The sequence below is a fragment of the Mus musculus genome, chromosome 11 (genome assembly GCF_000001635.26).
Source record: "Mus musculus strain C57BL/6J chromosome 11, GRCm38.p6 C57BL/6J".
NCBI classification, from domain to species: Eukaryota; Metazoa; Chordata; class Mammalia; order Rodentia; family Muridae; genus Mus; species Mus musculus.
This window is the reverse complement of record NC_000077.6, coordinates 97868402-97885224: the sequence shown is the minus strand read 5'-3', so window position 1 is coordinate 97885224 and position 16823 is coordinate 97868402. Positions and strand designations below refer to the sequence as shown.

The 16823-nt window shown below is 39.2% G+C and overlaps 1 protein-coding gene across 6 annotated transcripts in view; it reads left to right on the top strand.

Moving 5' to 3' along the window:
- Window positions 1–838: 838 nt before the first annotated feature.
- The window catches only part of Fbxo47 (F-box protein 47), a 34076-nt gene continuing 18091 nt past the window's right edge, over window positions 839–16823 (top strand). Inside the window, exons 1-6 of one of the 6 annotated variants that reach the window (XM_006534329.4) lie at window positions 1086–1302; window positions 3209–3247; window positions 5637–5841; window positions 7098–7268; window positions 12291–12367; window positions 16556–16633. In XM_006534329.4, coding sequence (XP_006534392.1) covers window positions 5661–5841; window positions 7098–7268; window positions 12291–12367; window positions 16556–16633 — 507 coding nt within the window. In that variant the 5' untranslated portion in view covers window positions 1086–1302; window positions 3209–3247; window positions 5637–5660. Of the gene's footprint in view, window positions 932–1070; window positions 1729–3208; window positions 3248–5636; window positions 5842–7097; window positions 7269–12290; window positions 12368–16555; window positions 16634–16823 lie in introns of those variants that run through there. The other 5 variants (XM_006534330.4, NM_001081435.1, XM_006534328.4 and 2 more) reach the window with 5 other exon arrangements.

Here is a 16823-nt window from a genome sequence, read left to right as displayed (position 1 = left end):
TGATTTTTGTAATCCCAGCACTGTAACTGGCTCATGCAAGAGTCAGAGGTTTAGGCTAGCCTAGCACTACCCAACAAGACCTTGTCTCAAAGAAAAAGAGAAAAGAAAAAGACACAGAATCTGTAAATAAATGAGAATTTAATATTAAGGGCTTTGGGGGTGGGGTGGTTGAGCCAGATTCTCAAGTAGCTTAGGCTGGTTTAGCCTCCTGCCTCCATCGGGAAATGCCATCACACCAGGCATCTAACAACTTTTTAATGAAAAGCTCTTGTGACAGATCCTGTTGGCCCAGGGGAAGAGTGAATCGGAAACTGCCTTAAAACTGAGTGTAGGGATGGAGAGATGGCTCAGTGGTTAAGAGCACTGACTGCTCTTCCAGAGGTCCTGAGTTCAATTCCCAGCACCCACATGGTGGCTCATAACCATCTGTGATGAGAACTGATGCCCTCTTCTGGGTGTCTGAAGACAGCAAAAGTGGACTCCTAAACGTAAAGTAAATAAAATCTTTTTTTTAAAACCTGAGTGTAAAAAAACGTAGTGGAGCGTATAACTCCTCCAAGTTTGAGATCTCCATTTACAGCCTCCCCACTTACCCTACCATAAGAGCTCCCGTTTCTCCCGTTCAGCAACTTGGTGTCTAAAATGGAGGTAGCACGGGCTTTTAAGGGCCTCACTCCGAATAACATCCCTGAACAGGAGGGCACCATGGGAGCCTCTGCTTAGTATTCATGAGAGGGCGTGGCCTGCTTGGGGGCGTTTCCCGAGAAGGTTCTGGGTATTCATAAGGGAAAGACTGAAGAGCCGAGGTTTCTTTCTATTCGCGAGGGGGTGGGGCCTCCTCCCGTGCGTGGACTCCTGGGAGTGCTCCGAGCGATTCAAGAGAGGAGGCAAAAGAGCCGAGGATCCCGGCGTCTCATCCTTTCTTGAGAGGGTGAGGCTCCGCCCGCAGGGTTCCCGGGAGATCTCTGAATATTCATGAGGGGAGGGGCAGAGGAGGCGAGGCTGCTCGATATTCATGAGGGGGCGGAGCCTCCTCCCGCTGGGGCTCCTGGGAGAATTCTAAAATCTACTTGAGGCGACGGGGGCGCCCGAGAGCTGAGGACGCAGCTCCGGGGCGGAGCGGAGAGAGCGGAGCAGGATCCGCCCCCATTATCTGGCGGGAAAAGCCTGAGGAGATTTTTTTTTTTAATTTTTTATTTATTTTTATTTTTAAGTATTTGTGAAATCTGAGGATGGTGGGACGAGACGACTAAATCCCACTTTCCTGTGATACTGTAGCCGGAAAAACTGTCGAAATCTGTGGTAACAAGTGTTTTATATTCCCCAGTACTTCCGGTAGAAATAATTGCGTGTTTTTCAGCAGGTCCTATTTGATTTTTATGCGGGCCAGTTTCTGCTCTGGTTCCCTAGGTGACCTCTTTGGCGGTGTTTAGCGCTGGCAAAGGAACGTTAAGACAAAGCGCGGTGACTTGCTGGGGTATTTTTTCCCCTCCGGAAGAGGGTGTGGGGGCAGGGACGAGGTCGGCGCCCTTAGACCCGCCCCGTTCTCGGTGCGTGGGCGGGGCAGTGCTGCCTGTCACCGGCTCCTCGGAGGCCGAGGCAGGAGGCTCGAGAGTTCCACGCCCGCCGGGGAGCCACAAGGGAAAAACTGTATCCCATTGTCACAGGGCTTGTGCGCTTCGTACCTTCAGGCTAAGGGGAAAGCAGGAAGAGTTTGGTAGGAAATAGGTACTGTTTCCACAAAATCCTGCGCTCCTCCACCCCTAAAATAGGTCTGAGGGAGGAAAGGGAGACTTAAATGTTGGGGTTTTGTTTTCTTTTGTTTTGTTGGCTTTTTGTTTGTTTGTTAGTTTGTTTCCACTACAGTGTTTCTTTGTGAAACCACCCCAGCTGCTGTGGGACTTGCACTGTTAGACTCCCACAGACCAGGCTGACCTCGAACTCAGCCTTTGTCTCCCTTGTTGCTGGGACTATAGCTGTTCGCCAGTTGAGTCTAAGTTTTGAAATAACTGGGATCAGTTGGTTTTTGTTTTTTTTCTCTCAGAGATTTAAGTGAAAAATTATACATACACGTTATGTCTATACCCTTAATAGGTGATAAAGACCCCTGGGAGGAGGTTGTTTAGCCCCACACTAGTCTGACTAGGATGGAAGTTTCTGGAAGAAAAAGCAAATTTATGTTTTATTATAGTAAAAATACTTGAAAATTCTGTAGTAAGCATGGCAGTGGTGTTGCACGCCCTTAATCTCAACACTTGGTAGGCAGAGGCAGATGGATCTGTGTGACTGGATCTCTGTGAGGCCAGCCTGGTCTACTGAGTGAGTCCCAGGACAGCCAGCATTATTACACAGAGAAAATAAGGAAAAAAAAAAAGGTAAGAAAGAAAGAGAACAAAAGAAAAATTAAAATTAATAACAACCTTTTTAATTAAGTCAATCAGAATTCTTCCACTTGGAATTACATGAGGATATTAAAATACATATTCTTGTAGAAATACATGTATTGGCATTGAATTAAATTGTAATAAGATTACAAAATAGTATGAGTCCTTACTTTTTTGTCGAAAATGAATACATAAATACAATTTTCACAGTAATATAAACACCAAAATACATGAGTGAATTTAGTTTTCTTTCACTTAGCTGTGTTTTATAAAAATAAACATATTGTGTAAAGGTAGCCATTTTCACAATTACTAATCTGAAATTTCACTGAAATCTGAAGTAAAGCGCAACTATAGTCATTTGTTTGTTTGGTTTTTGAGACAGGATTTCTCTGGGTAGTCCTTGGTGTTCTGGAAATAGTTTTGTAGATCAGGCTAGCTTCAGACCCAGAGATCTGCCTGCCTCTGCCTCCCACCACCACCCTGCTTCACAATTTTTTGTTGTTGTTGTTTTGGGGTTTTTTATTTGTTGTTGTTGTTTTTGTTTTTCGAGACAGGGTTTCTCTGTATAGCCCTGGCTGTCCTGGAACTCACTTTGTAGTCCAGGCTAGCCTCGAACTCAGAAATGAGCCTGCCTCTACCTCCGGAGTGCTGGGATGAATGTTTTCAAATGTGTAACAATTTTGACTTGTTGTAAACTAAGATGTAACATAACAAGATAGATAAGTATCAATGTGGTTTTTAAGTTACTTTGTATAGAAAAAAAACAATATTTTTTTCAGCTATATTGTAACTCTTTGGTGGAATGTCTTTCTTGCCTCCAGTTCCTTCAGAGACCTTAGACTGGAGTTCCAAAACAAAGGGTACGGTTTTTTAACTAGAAGAGTAGACTAATACAAAGTCACTGCGTAATGCTTACTTTGCCTTTAAAGTGTTATTGTTTAGTATAAGCAAATAATCAATGATTTTAATATCATATTTAACAAATTCCCTTTAGGAAGTGACTGTAAAATCAAGCCCTGTAAACCCTTCCTAAGACTTATCTGTAACTGTTATTAACAAAAACTGGAAAGGAAGGAATTGTATTATTCACCTCTTATTTGACAGTATAAATTTAATTTTAAGTGAGATACAGTGGTAATTTACCTTTAATCCCAGTACTTGGAAGACTGAAGCAGGACCCACATAGTTAGCTCTTTTCCCAGATCTCCTACAAAATAATTTGATGTGAATAGAAATTTCCAAAACTTCAATGTCACTGCTTTTTTTTTTTTTTTTTTCCAAGACCGGGTTTCTCTGTATAGCTCTGGCTGTCCTGGAACTCACTCTGTAGACCAGGCTGGCCTGGAACTCAGAGATCTGCCTGCCTCTGCCTCCCAAGTGCTGGGAGGTATCTAGTTTTAATGAAATAAAAAAATTAAAAAAAAAAAAATTCTTGGGGCTGGCGCGATGGCTCAGTGGGTAAGAGCACTGACTGCTCTTCCGAAGGTCCTGAGTTGAAATCCCAGCAACCACATGGTGGCTCACAACCATCCGTAATGAGATCTGACGCCCTCTTCTGGTGTGTCTGAAGACAACTACAGTGTACTTACATATAATAAATAAATAAATGTAAAATAAAATTCTTGGGCTGGTGAGATGGCTCAGTGGGTAAGAGCACCCGACTGCTCTTCCGAAGGTCCAGAGTTCAAATCCCAGCAACCACATGGTGGTTCACAACCATCTGTAACAAGATCTGATGCTCCCTCTTCTGGAGTGTCTGAAGACAGCTACAGTGTACTTACATATAATAAATAAATAAATCTTTAAAATAAAATAAAATAAAATAAAATAAAATAAAATTCTTGGGCTGGTGAGATGGCTCAGTGGGTAAGAGCACCCGACTGCTCTTCCGAAGGTCCAGAGTTCAAATCCCAGCAACCACATGGTGGCTCACAACCATCCTTAACGAGATCTGACTCCCTCTTCTGGAGTGTCTGAAGATAGCTACAATGTACTTACAATAAATAAATAAATCTTTAAAAAAATAAAATAAAATAAAATTCTTACAAATATTTTAAGCTATATTAATACTCTAATTTTTAAAAAATATTTTAAAGATTTATTTATTATTATTCATAAGTACACTGTAGCTGTCTTCAGACGCACCAGAAGAGGGTGTCATATCTTATTACAGGTGGTTGTAAGCCACCATTTGGTTGCTGGGATTTGAACTCAGGACCTCGGAAAAGCAGTCAGTGCTCTTACCCGCTGAGCCATCTCTCCAGCCCCTAATTTTTTAGTCTATAAAAATTGTAAAAGTAAGCCAGACCTGATGGTACATGCCTTTAATCCCAACACTCAGGAGGCAAAGGCAGGTAGATCTCTGTGAATTCCACGACAGCCTGATTTACACAGAGAGTTCCAGTGCTAAGTACAGAGACCCTGTCTCAAAAAAAAAAAAAAGCAGTAGCTGAAATATACTGATGACAGATGTTATATTACAGGGATTTGTTTGTCCTTTTAATCTTGTAGGACTATGATTAAACCCCAGGGACTCAAGGGTATTCAGCATATTTTATGTTGTAATAGATTTTTTTTCTCTTTCTTCCCCCACCATGTTCCTCATCCTTACAAAAATTCATATTGGACAGTGAATTCAGGTTGCAAAAGGATTTATTTTGGCAGTAGTCTATTAGTTTGTCCACAAGTTAAACTGTGAATCTTTTATGTTTTTCCTATTTTGCTTTTTTCTTTTCTTAGAATATATTTCATGCAGTTACATGTTTGATTTCTTTTTGGTTTGCTAGATTTTCACACAGGGTCTCAACAACCCTGCCTGGCTGTGAACTTGTAATCCTTCTGCCTCCAACTCTGGGATTTGCTTCCACACCTAATTTTAAATGTTTTAATTTCGTACTAAAAGTCTTATTCTAAGAATAGATAGGATGCCAAGAGGTATTTAGGATTTAAAAGTTTTTCAGATACTGCTGAGATGGATAAAGAGACTCTATTGATGGGTGTGCCATAATTGGACATGATAGTAAATATTTTGTAACGCAGAAAGACAGGTGTTACCCATCAAAATGTACACTGTGGGCTAGGGCTATATCTCACTTGGTAGAGTGCTTTCTGCCATGCTCCAGGCCCTGGGCTTGATGAGAAAAACAAGATGGGAAAAAGAACAGAAAATGTGACTCTTAATTTAAAAAGAAACCACTTCACTGCCTTAATTTTCTTTCTTTGTTCTTTGTGCTTTATTTTCCTAACCAGGATAAATTCATGGGATAAGAGAAGATGGCGTCTAGAGTAAATACCAGTTTCACTTTGATACCCAAGCAAAAATGTAGACGTTCTAATCATCACTCCAGCTATTTTTGCAACACCCTTGATTCAGATCCTCAACTCTTATCTACACTTGGAAATTTTAAAGTCTTACCATTGGAAATATTACACATAATTTTAAGATACTTGTCAGGTGAGGTTTGAGACCTAAAAGTAGATTATATAAGATAGTAGGCTATTATAATTTTCCCCAACTGTTATCGTGTTCTCTTTATTTTGTCTATGTTAATAATAACATTTATATTGAGTTTCTTTTTTTTCTTTAAAGATTTATTCATTTGTATGAATACACTGTAGCTGTCTTTCACCCACCAAAAGAGGGCATCAGATCCCATCACAGATAGTTGTGAGCCACCATGTGGTTGCTGGAAATTGAACTAGGGACCTCTGGAAGAGCAGTCAGCACCCTTAACCACTGAGCCATCTCTCCAGCCCCCTTGAGTTTATTTTCTAAGGGTCTACCAACGGCTCCTCTTTTAGCTAAAATTAAATGTAAAATTCTATTCACTTTCCCTCTTCCTCTGCCTCTTTCCTCTCTCTGTCTCTTTATTCAACAGAAACACTTATTTAGTAGACTACAAGAGGCAGCAGGCTTGGCAACTCCATGAGCACTGCCCACCATAATGTTCACATTTTGTAAAGATACTGTAGGCTGGATTCAGCACATACCTGAAGTTCAGCACCAAGGAGCTAAGGCAAGATTACAAATATCAGGCCAGCCTGGGCTACATAACAAGATCTTATTTAAAAAACAAAACAAACCACCCAAAAACAAAAACAAAAAAAAACTTGTATAGTGGCACAGGCCTTTAAATCCAGCACTTGGGAGGTAGAAGCAGGTAGATCTCTGAGTCCTATGCAAGCATGGTATACAGAGTGAGTTCAAGGATCTCCAGGGCTGCTACACAGAGAAAACAAAAACAAAAAAATTACCAAAACTTCCCAAAATACTATCACCTCTAAATTATCTGAACAGTAATACAATGATAGCTTATTATTTTGCAATACTTATTATGCAAAAATTTGGAATATTAGTTTTTAATTATTAAGAACTAGATTTAAAACAATATTAAATTTTTTAAAGCAGTGGGCATATTTACCACTTTTGGTTTTTTGAAACAGGCTCTTTCTTATAGCCCAGGCTATCCTGGAACTTACTCTATAGCTCAGACTGGCTTCAAACACCTGGCAATTTGCCTCCTCAGCATCCCAAGTGCTATCACTAGGTGTATTATTAAGTTAGTTTACAAGTTAATATACTGTACGAATCATGATGCTTTCTTTTAAGTAATTTGTATTATTGTGAGTTAACATTAGTTGATAAAATTTGCTAACAGTGATTTAAATAATTTGCACTCATATATATATACATTTATTTCTTTTTGATAGTGAAAGATATTGGCATGTTAAGTATGGTGTCTAAAACAGTCAGCCAGCACATAATTAATTATATCTCAACATCATCTGGAAGTAGGAGACTTTTACTACAGAACTTTCATGACCTTGATCTGCCTGGCACAAAAGAAGAGACTGCTCTACTGGAGCACTACAGAGCTCTAGGTAATTTATGAAATGCACACTGTAACAAAGAGTATTGATAGCCGTATTTTATTATATAATTCTCTAAAGCTAGTGGCTTATAGACAGTTTCCTGGAAATTTTCATTTTTTCTATAATATTTTTTATTTTCGGTGTAAAGACCTTAACAGTAATCCTATGTTATTTTAAAGATGAAAGCTGAACAAGGTGGCTCACACTTGTAATTCTAGCATTTGAAAAAAACAAAACCAGAGAATCACACTTTGAGCCCAGCTTGCACCCCATAGTGAGTTCTTGAGTTCCAGGTCAGCCTGAAGAAAGGCATGAGACTCTTTTTCAAAACACCTTTTCAGGATTGAGAGTGCAGCTCAGTAGGTTGAGTGTTGCGTAGCAACAAATTGCTGTGTTTATCCCTAGCAACCCATAAACTGGGTGTTTGTGACACTTGCCAGTTGTCCCAGTACTTAGGAAGTGGAGGCAGGAGGATCACAAGTTCACAGTCATAATGGCCATAAACACCATCTTGAAACCTTGTCTGGGGGGAAGGGGCGGATACCTAGCCCTAACTAGTTAAATTATCTTTAATATAAAGTGCCTGTCCTAATGAGTACACAAAGATACAGTGTTTAGGTAGTATGGCTTAGGGAATTGATGTCTTTTCTCTGTTTTGCCTCTGTTCCTTGTGACTTAGAGGGGTTTTGGTTGTTGGTTGTTTTTTTGTTTTGGTTTGGGGGTTTTGTTTTGTTTTGTTTGTGTTTTTGTTTTTGTTTGAGGCAGGGTTTCTTTGTTGCTTGGCTGCCTTGAAACTCTAGACCAGGCTGGCCTTGAATTCACAAAGATCTGCCTGCCTCTGTCTCCTGAGTGCTAGGATTAAAAGCATGCATCACCATATCCAGCTAAATTTTATTCTGTATTTATATTCCTTTTCAGGCATAATCTAGTTCTTAAATGTATACATTTAAACATACTATAGGAAAATCATTATTCTCTTATCAGAATCTGTGATTTTCTTTTATTTATTTATTTATTTTTGGTTTTTTCAAGACAAGGTTTCTCTGTGTAGCCCTGGCTGTCCTGGAACTCACTTTGTAGACCAGGCTGGCCTCGAACTCAGAAATCCGCCTGCTTCTGCCTCCCGAGTACTGAGATTAAAGGCGTTCACCACCACCGCCCGGCTTGATTTTCTTTTTTAAGTACTCTACACATTTACTCACAAATAATTATTCTGTAACTATGTAACTTTGATCTTATCAAAGGAAATGCTGTAGCATTTTTCTTTCCTTTTTAAAAAAATTACTTATTTTATGAGTACACTATAGCTATTGTCAGACACACCAGAAGAGGGCGTTGTATTCCATTACAGATGGTTGTGAGCCACCATGTGTTTGCTGGGAATTGAACTCAGGACCTCTGGAAGAGCAGTTAGTGCTCTTAACTGCTGAGCCATCTCTCCAGCCCCATTTTTCTTCCCTTGATATAAAATAATTTGTATCTTTTACTTCACTCATTGATTTCATTTTCCCTATAGTACAGAAATAAAATTCTAATTTCAGTTTGACTAATGATACTCATTTAACTATGAAGCTAAAATATAATTAACCAAAACGTGACAATAAAACCAAATATCAGGATGTTGTTGGGAAATAAAGATGAAGTAAGTTGAGTGAGTCTTACCTTTTAGAGCACAGGAATGCATTTACACACACTACAGGAAAATCATTATTCTCTTATCAGAATCTGTGATTTTCTTTTTTAAGTACTCTACACATTTACTAGCAAATTATTATGCTGTAACTAAGTTGACCTTATCAAAGGAAATGCTGTAGCATTTTTCTTTCCTTTTTAAAAAAATATTGACCAGGAGTGGTGGCGCACGCCTTTAATCCCAGCACTTGGGAGGCAGAGGCAGGCGGATTTCTGAGTTCGAGGCCAGCCTGGTCTACAGAGTGAGTTCCAGGACAGCCAGGGCTACACAAGAGAAACCCTGTCTCAACAAAAACAAAACAAAAGACCTAGGTTCAATCTGATAGCACAAAAAGAGAAAAGAAAAGAGGAGAAAAGAAAAGAGAAGAAAAGGAGAAAAGAAGGAAGAAAATAGTCTAGGGCTGGAGAAGGAATAAGAGTCCTGACTTCTTCTGGAGGACCTGTGTTTGGTTCCCAGCATCTACACGGTTACTTATAGCCCTCTGTCAGGCCAGTTCCCGGGGATTCAACACCCTCTACTGACTGCCTCAGATACATGCAGGGAAAACATATAGATGGATGGATAGATAGATAAATAAATATAAATAAATAAAATAAAATAAATAAAAATGTTTTTAATTTTTTATTTTGGTTTGGTTGAAGTTTGAGACAGAGTCTTACTGTGTAGCCCTTGCTGTCTTGAAATTAACTCTGTAGACTGGACTGGTCTTGAATTCAGAGATTCACCTCCCACTGCTTCCCAGGTCCTGAGATTAAAGTTGTGCACCACTAACACCTGACTTATATATATTTTTTAAGTCTGAATACAGTGTTATTGGTTTCAGTATTTATAAGTAATTTGGTAAATCCTATAATTGAATCTGGTAAGTATTTGATTATTGTCTTTTGGGTTTGCACTAAAGGATTTTTTTTTTTTTTACCCACTGAGATGGCTCAGTGGGTAAGAGCACCCGACTGTTCTTCCAAAGGTCCAAAGTTCAAATCCCAGCAACCACATGGTGGCTCACAACCATCCATAATGAGATCTGACTCCCTCTTCTGGAGTGTCTGAAGACAGCTACAGTGTACTTACATATAATAAAAATAAATAAATCTTTTAAAAATTAAAAAAAAAAGAAAACAACAACAAAAATGATAATTATATGAATAATTCAATTTAAAAACTAGATCTTAACACCAAATCTTCAAAATAGGTTTGATTATATATTAGCTTTCATTTTCTAATCAGTGTTTTGTAGACACCTGTTTTATGGTTGGTTCTTTTGGTGAACATTTGACATACTCAGTGTTTTCCCATGCTTTCATTCCCATCTGATCTGTTCCTGTTTTTAGATATTAAAATAACATTTTTCAAAATCTTAACTTTGAACATTATAAATTTTAATTTGCATTTTCTGCTGAGTAGAGCAGCAGATGGCCAATGTAGAAAGAATACTGCATCTGACATTATTTTACTTCAAGAACTTAAAAGAAGCTGGGCTCTTTTAACAAAAAGAGTACCTGTGTTTAGAAAAAACAGTCAGCCAAATGCAAGGGTTTTATGGTAAACAGAAACTCTTAAAAATAAGAGATTTGCAGTAGAAAAGACAACCAGTATGCAGTTGTATCTTGCAGTCCCAGCTATGATATAACATGAGACACGATGCCAAGACATGGAAGAAAAAGAACTCAGACTAAAGCCAAACACTGAGAATAACTCCCTATAAGCAAAAATAAGGAGGGTTCATATTTAAAAATCCAATTCTGGTCATGTGGTACCCAAACATAGCAAATTCTAAAAATAAACTTGGTTCCTATAGATTCTTCAGGATTATATAATCATTTTATTATGTAAGGGCTAAATGTAGAGAAGTGGTGATTATATTATATAAAGAATAAAAACTGGAGAAAGTGATATTCAAGTATATCTTTCCCTACCATATATATCATTTTCAGTTGAATGTCTTTGTCCTTACAGGAATGTTAGTAATGTGTTGCCATTTTAAGAAGGCATAATACTTAGGGGAAATAAATCATACATTGTAGGTCATTGTCACTATAGTTCAAAGAACATTTTACTGAAAAATTGTAAAGTTTTTTCTTTCAATGTCATGATACAGAATCCTACACAGTATTAATGTACTAGCCCCATAAAGTATCTCTGAGAGGCTGGAGGGATGGCTCAGTGGTTAGGAGCACTTAGTGCTCTTGCAGAAGACTGGGGTTTGTTTCCTAGCACCCACATAGTGGTTCACAACTATCTGTAACTCCAGTTCCAGGTGATCTAACACTCTGTGTACATAACACATGCTGGCAAAACACTTACACACATAAAGGTTTAATAAAACCTAATGTGGTGGTACATATGTTTAATCCCAGTACCCAGAGGCAAGGGCAGGCAGATCTTTATGAGTCAAAGGCTAACCTGGTCTGCATAGCTAGTTCCAGTACAAGCAAGGCTACATACAGAAACCCTGTCTCAAAAAGAAAAAAAAAAAGTTTGAGTTTTGAAGAGAGAGATGGTTATTTAATCCAATCTATATAATTTCTGTGAGCAGAACTGACTTTAACCTCTGAAATTTCAAATAATGACATAAAAATATTCCTTTTAGTTTTGTTTTTTGAGACAGAGCCTCTGTGTATCCCTGTGTCTTGGAACATAGTATGTAGACTAGTCTGGCCTCAAACTCACAGAGGTCCATCTGTCTCTGCCTTCCAAGTACTGGCATTAAAGGCATGCATTGATAATTTTTTCTTTCTTTCTTCTTTTGTTTTTTTGAGACACTTTTTGTATAGCCTTGGCTGTACTGAAACAACTAGCTCTGTAGAACAGGCTGGCCTCAAACGCAGAGTTCTGCCTGCCTCTGCCTCCCAAGTGATAGGATTTATTTAAAGGTGTGAGTCACCACACTCAGCTAAATTTTTATATTTTGAGAAAGAAAAACGTAATCTCTTCCTATTCGTTCCACATATTGCACAGTTTTCATAATGTTTTCCTTTGATGACTTGAGATTAATCCCAAGAGCTACTAGAATGTATTTTCTACAGAGTAAAGATAAAGTTTCCCTAATATATCTTTATGCCTTATTATTTTATCTTTTTTAAATCACTCTGACATGTGTCCTATATTATTTATATCACAAGTTTTTGGCTTTTGCTAAAGCCAGATGGACATCAGCACCACTTGATGACTGCCATTCGGTATATGTTGTTTTTATTGTTCCTCCCAAATATTTGTGTAAAAACTGTATCATAGTCTACAGTGGTGTGACATACTTAATTTTTAAGGACTGTTATACTATGCTGTTGGTAAGTTTAACTCTCATTGTCACTTTTTCTTATGTCTCTTTCCTTTCTCAGGTCTACTATTTAAAAGATGCACCTTGCTGCTTCCCACCAAGGAAAGACTGAAGTACATTCACAAGATACTCTCAGAAGTAAGGTCACACACCAGAATTAGTTCACAATCTCGATTTCCAGCAAAGATAACTTTTCACTAATGTCATATATTCTTTATATGCCTATCTTTTCAGATTTATGTATGTGTGAATGGTTTGCCTGTGTGTGTGCATATGTATCATATGTGTCCGGTGGCCATGGAAGCCAAAATAAGGCATCAGATCCCCTGGAACTGGATCTGCAGGCAGTTGTGAGCCATTATATGGATGCTGGAAGTCAAACCTGGATCCTTTACAAGAATAGCAAGTGCCCTTAACTGCTGAGTCATCTCTCCAACCCCAAACCTATCTTTTTTTTTTTTTTTTTTTTTTTTTTTTTTTTTTTTTTTTTTTGGTTTTTCGAGACAGGGTTCTCTGTATGGCCCTGGCTGTCCTGGAACTCACTTTGTAGACCAGGCTGGCCTCGAACTCAGAAATCCGCCTGCCTCTGCCTCCCGAGTGCTGGGATTAAAGCACCACCACGCCCAGCCCAAACCTATCTTTTAAAGACAGGATTTATTTTATTTTTCAGTTGTGTGCATGTGTATGTTTCTGTTTGTGGGTGCCCATTGAAACCAAAAGATGTCAGATCCTCTTAAGTTGTAGGTGGTTGTGAACCACCTGATGTGGGTACTGGGATCCAACTCATATTCCCTGAAAGAAGAGCAGGCTCTCTTAACCACTAAAATATCTCTCTAACTCCTAAACATATATATATTTTTAAAGACAGTGCTTCTCTGTGTAGCTTTGGCTGCCTTGGAACAAGCTCTGGACTGGGATGGCTTCAGATCCACCTGTGTCTGCCTCCTAAGTGGTGGGATTAAAGGCTGTGCCACCACTGCCCAGCTCCCTAAATCTATAACTAATAAGATTTCATGAATTAGCACCAATAATTGACCAATGATGAGCTAACATTTTACCAATAACTTGGAGATTACATAACATGATGTAATATAGTAATCTCTTTTGTGCACAATTTCAGTTATCCACAACCAACTTCTATGAAACTATGAGAAATGCTAGACAAAAAGACTTCATGAGTGTTACACTGTGCACCATGAGTGGCTGGCTATACAGTACATTTTATACCACACAAGAACAATAAAGCTGCCAGGCATGGTGGCGCATGCCTTTAATCCCAGCACTCTGGAGGCAGAGGCAGGCGGATTTCTGAGTTCGAGGCCAGCCTTGTCTACAAAGTGAGTTCCAGGACAGCCAGGACTATACAGAGAAACCCCGTCTCGAAAACCAAAAAAAAAGAACAATAAAGCTATGAGTAGTTTGTGATATTTATTTGTGTGTGTGTCAGGATGTATATGCCACAGTGCACATGTGAAGGTCAGAGTACACTTTATGGCATTCATCTTTTTCTTCACATGGTTCCAGGATTGAATTCAGGTCCTCAGGCTGATGAGACAACCACTACTTTATCTTTTGAGCCATCATCTCATTCACAGCTGCCAAAGTTGTTTAAAGTGGTGATTAGGGGCTGGGGCTGTAGCTCAGTTGGTAGATTATTTGCTTAGTCTGATTTGATCCCTAGCACTTCTTACCCAGGGCAGCGGCACAAGTCTGCAAACCCAGCAATCAAGAGGCAGAGGCTTGAGGATCAGGAAATCAGAGTCATCTCTCCTATGGAACCAGTTCAAGGCCAGGCTGGACCTTGTCTCAAAGAATAAAACAAAGTAGTCCTTTGAGCCACAGGGAACCAGGCTGAAGACTCTGAAAGGGGCAGCTTTTCCTCTTCTGCTTCTTTCTCCCAGAACCTCATAGGCTTTCCCCAATACCTTGGGCTTCCTTTGGCTTTCTCTAAAGCCTCCCTCCTCCATTTAGTTGCTTGTATGCATGTAGCTGACCACCATACCAGCTTAAATAGCATGGCCTTTTCTCTCCTCCATCCTCTTCAGCTGCTAAGATTTATAGTTTGCCTCCCCTGCGTGCTTTTCTTTTAAACTCTAATAAAATTTAAAAGAACAAAAACAAAAAACAATCAAAAGACCATCACCACTACAACAACAAACCTAATGCTTTAGGTATTGTATTAAAATGAAATAATTTCTAAATGTTAAAATCTTTTATGTAAATGTACAAAACAGGCCGGACGTGGTGGCGCATGCCTTTAATCTCAACACTTGGGAGGCAGAGGCAGGTGGATTTCTGAGTTCGAGGCCAGCCTGGTCTACAAAGTGAGTTCCAGGACAGCCAGAGCTATATACAAAGAAACCTTGTCTCGAAAAACCAAAAACCAAAACAAAACAAAACAAAAAAAAACCCAGTAGAAAATTGGGATTTTTGTTTTTTTACTATTCTGGAAATGAAACCTCTTGTATGCTATATAACAATAACTGAGTTATATCTTCGGGTTGAAAATGTGTGTGAGTGTGTGCATGCACGTGCACATGTGTATGTCTTTACCTATATGTTCATGTCAGGACCATAAGTTAATGTCTGAAAACTTGTCTACATTTTTGTTGTTGTTAGCATTGGGGCTGGAGAAGCTCAGCAGTTAAGAGCACTGACTGTTCTTCCAAAGGTCTTGAGTTCAATTCCCAGCAACCACATACATGAAAGAAAAGAAAAGAAAAGAAAAGAAAAGAAAAGAAAAGAAAAGAAAAGAAAAAGGACTGTCCTCTAGCACAGATATCCAGCTGGGTGTGCCTCTTAAGCTCTGGGAGTAATGGTATATACCAGCAGACCTGGCTCTCCACATTATTTCTTTTAATAAGATTTATTTTTATGAATATGAATATATTGCCTGAGTGTGTGTGTGTATATTTATATACACATATGTATATAGATTTTTTTTAGATTTATTTTATTTACATGAGTACACTGTAGCTGTCTTCAGACACACCAGAAGAGGGCATCAGATCTCATTACAGATGGTTGTGAGCCACCATGTGGGTGCTGGGAATTGAACTCAAGACCTCTGGAAGTGCTCTTAACTGCTGAGCCATCTCTCCAGCCCTATACATTTATATATACATATATGTGTGTGTGTGTATAGGGCTATATATATATGTGTGTATATATGTATATATACACACACACTGTGTGTGTATGTGTGTGTGTGTATAATGTACATGTCTAGAGAAAGCTAAAGTCAGAAGAGGTCATAGCTCCCCTGGAACTGGAGCCTATGGATGTTTGTGAGTCACCATGGGGGTTCTGGGAACTGAGCACAGGTTCTCTATAAAGTAGCAAGTGCTCTAATCTGCTGAACCACCTCTCCAACCCCTTTACTTTATATTTTGTATTGTTTTGGGAGGGGAGGTTTTAGTGTCAGTGTTTGCTTGGTTTTGAGATAGGGTTTTAGTATGTAGCCTTGGGTAGCCTGGAACTCACTATATAGACTAGGCTAGCATCTTGAGTGATGGGATTAAAGGTGTGTGCAATTACATTTGGCTCTGCCTTATGTTTTGGAAACATCTCTTGTTGAACCTGGAGCTCAAGCATCCTGTTTCAGGTAGTCTAGCTGAACTGAGAGCCCTGGAGATCCACACGTCTTTCTCCAAAACCATCTCATACTCAGCTGTTTTTACATAGATGCTGGGCATTCTGCTTGCCTCTGCCTCCCAAGAACTGGAGTTAAATGTGGTGTGTGATAAAGGTGGTATGTGTGCCAAAACCTTTTTGGTTTTCTGGGAGGTGGGAGGGGGTGAGACAGTGTTTTTCTGTAAAACAGCTCTGGCTGTCCAGGAACTCACTCTGTAGATAAAGCTGGCCTTGAGCTCACGAAGATCTGACTGCCTCTGCCACCCAGTTTTGGGGATTAAAGGCAAGTACTACCATGCCTGGCTATAAAAGATTTATGTATGTGGACGTTTTATCTATCTGCATGCCACATCTGGCCATCGGATCCCATGGGACTATAGTTATAGATGGTTGTGAGCCATCAATTGGGTGCTGGGAACTGAACTCAGGACCTCTGAAAGAGCAGCCAGTGCTTTTAACTGCGGAGCCATGCCTCTAGCCCAGAGTTTTTTCTTTAATGAGAGTTACACTCTGTTTCAAGATGCCTTTAGTAGCCAGACATGGTAGTGCATGCCATTAATCTCAGCAGAGGGAGGTATAGGCAGGTGAATCTCTGAAGCCTGTGTCAGGGGGCAGCTGTGTGTGATTTCTCCAGTAAACCTGAGTGTCAAGTTATTTGTTGTCTATGTCTTCTAACAGTTGCTCTCTTTACAGGTATCCTGCTTTAAATTCAGTGGCTGTTCAGTTCCTTTGCAGTGTTTAGGATTATCATGTTACGGCATGTTTTTACAGGTACATTGTTTAATGAAAGAATGAAAGGAATGACTTTGAACTGTTAACAAATAGAGCATTTGGAATCCCTGTGTGAGTTATAGAAGGTATAATGATCTTAAAGCAAAGTAACAATGTTACACTTTGTTAAGGGTCTGTTTGGTTTTGTAACTGGTGAGAAATGCCTAGCATTTATTTACTCTATCCAAGT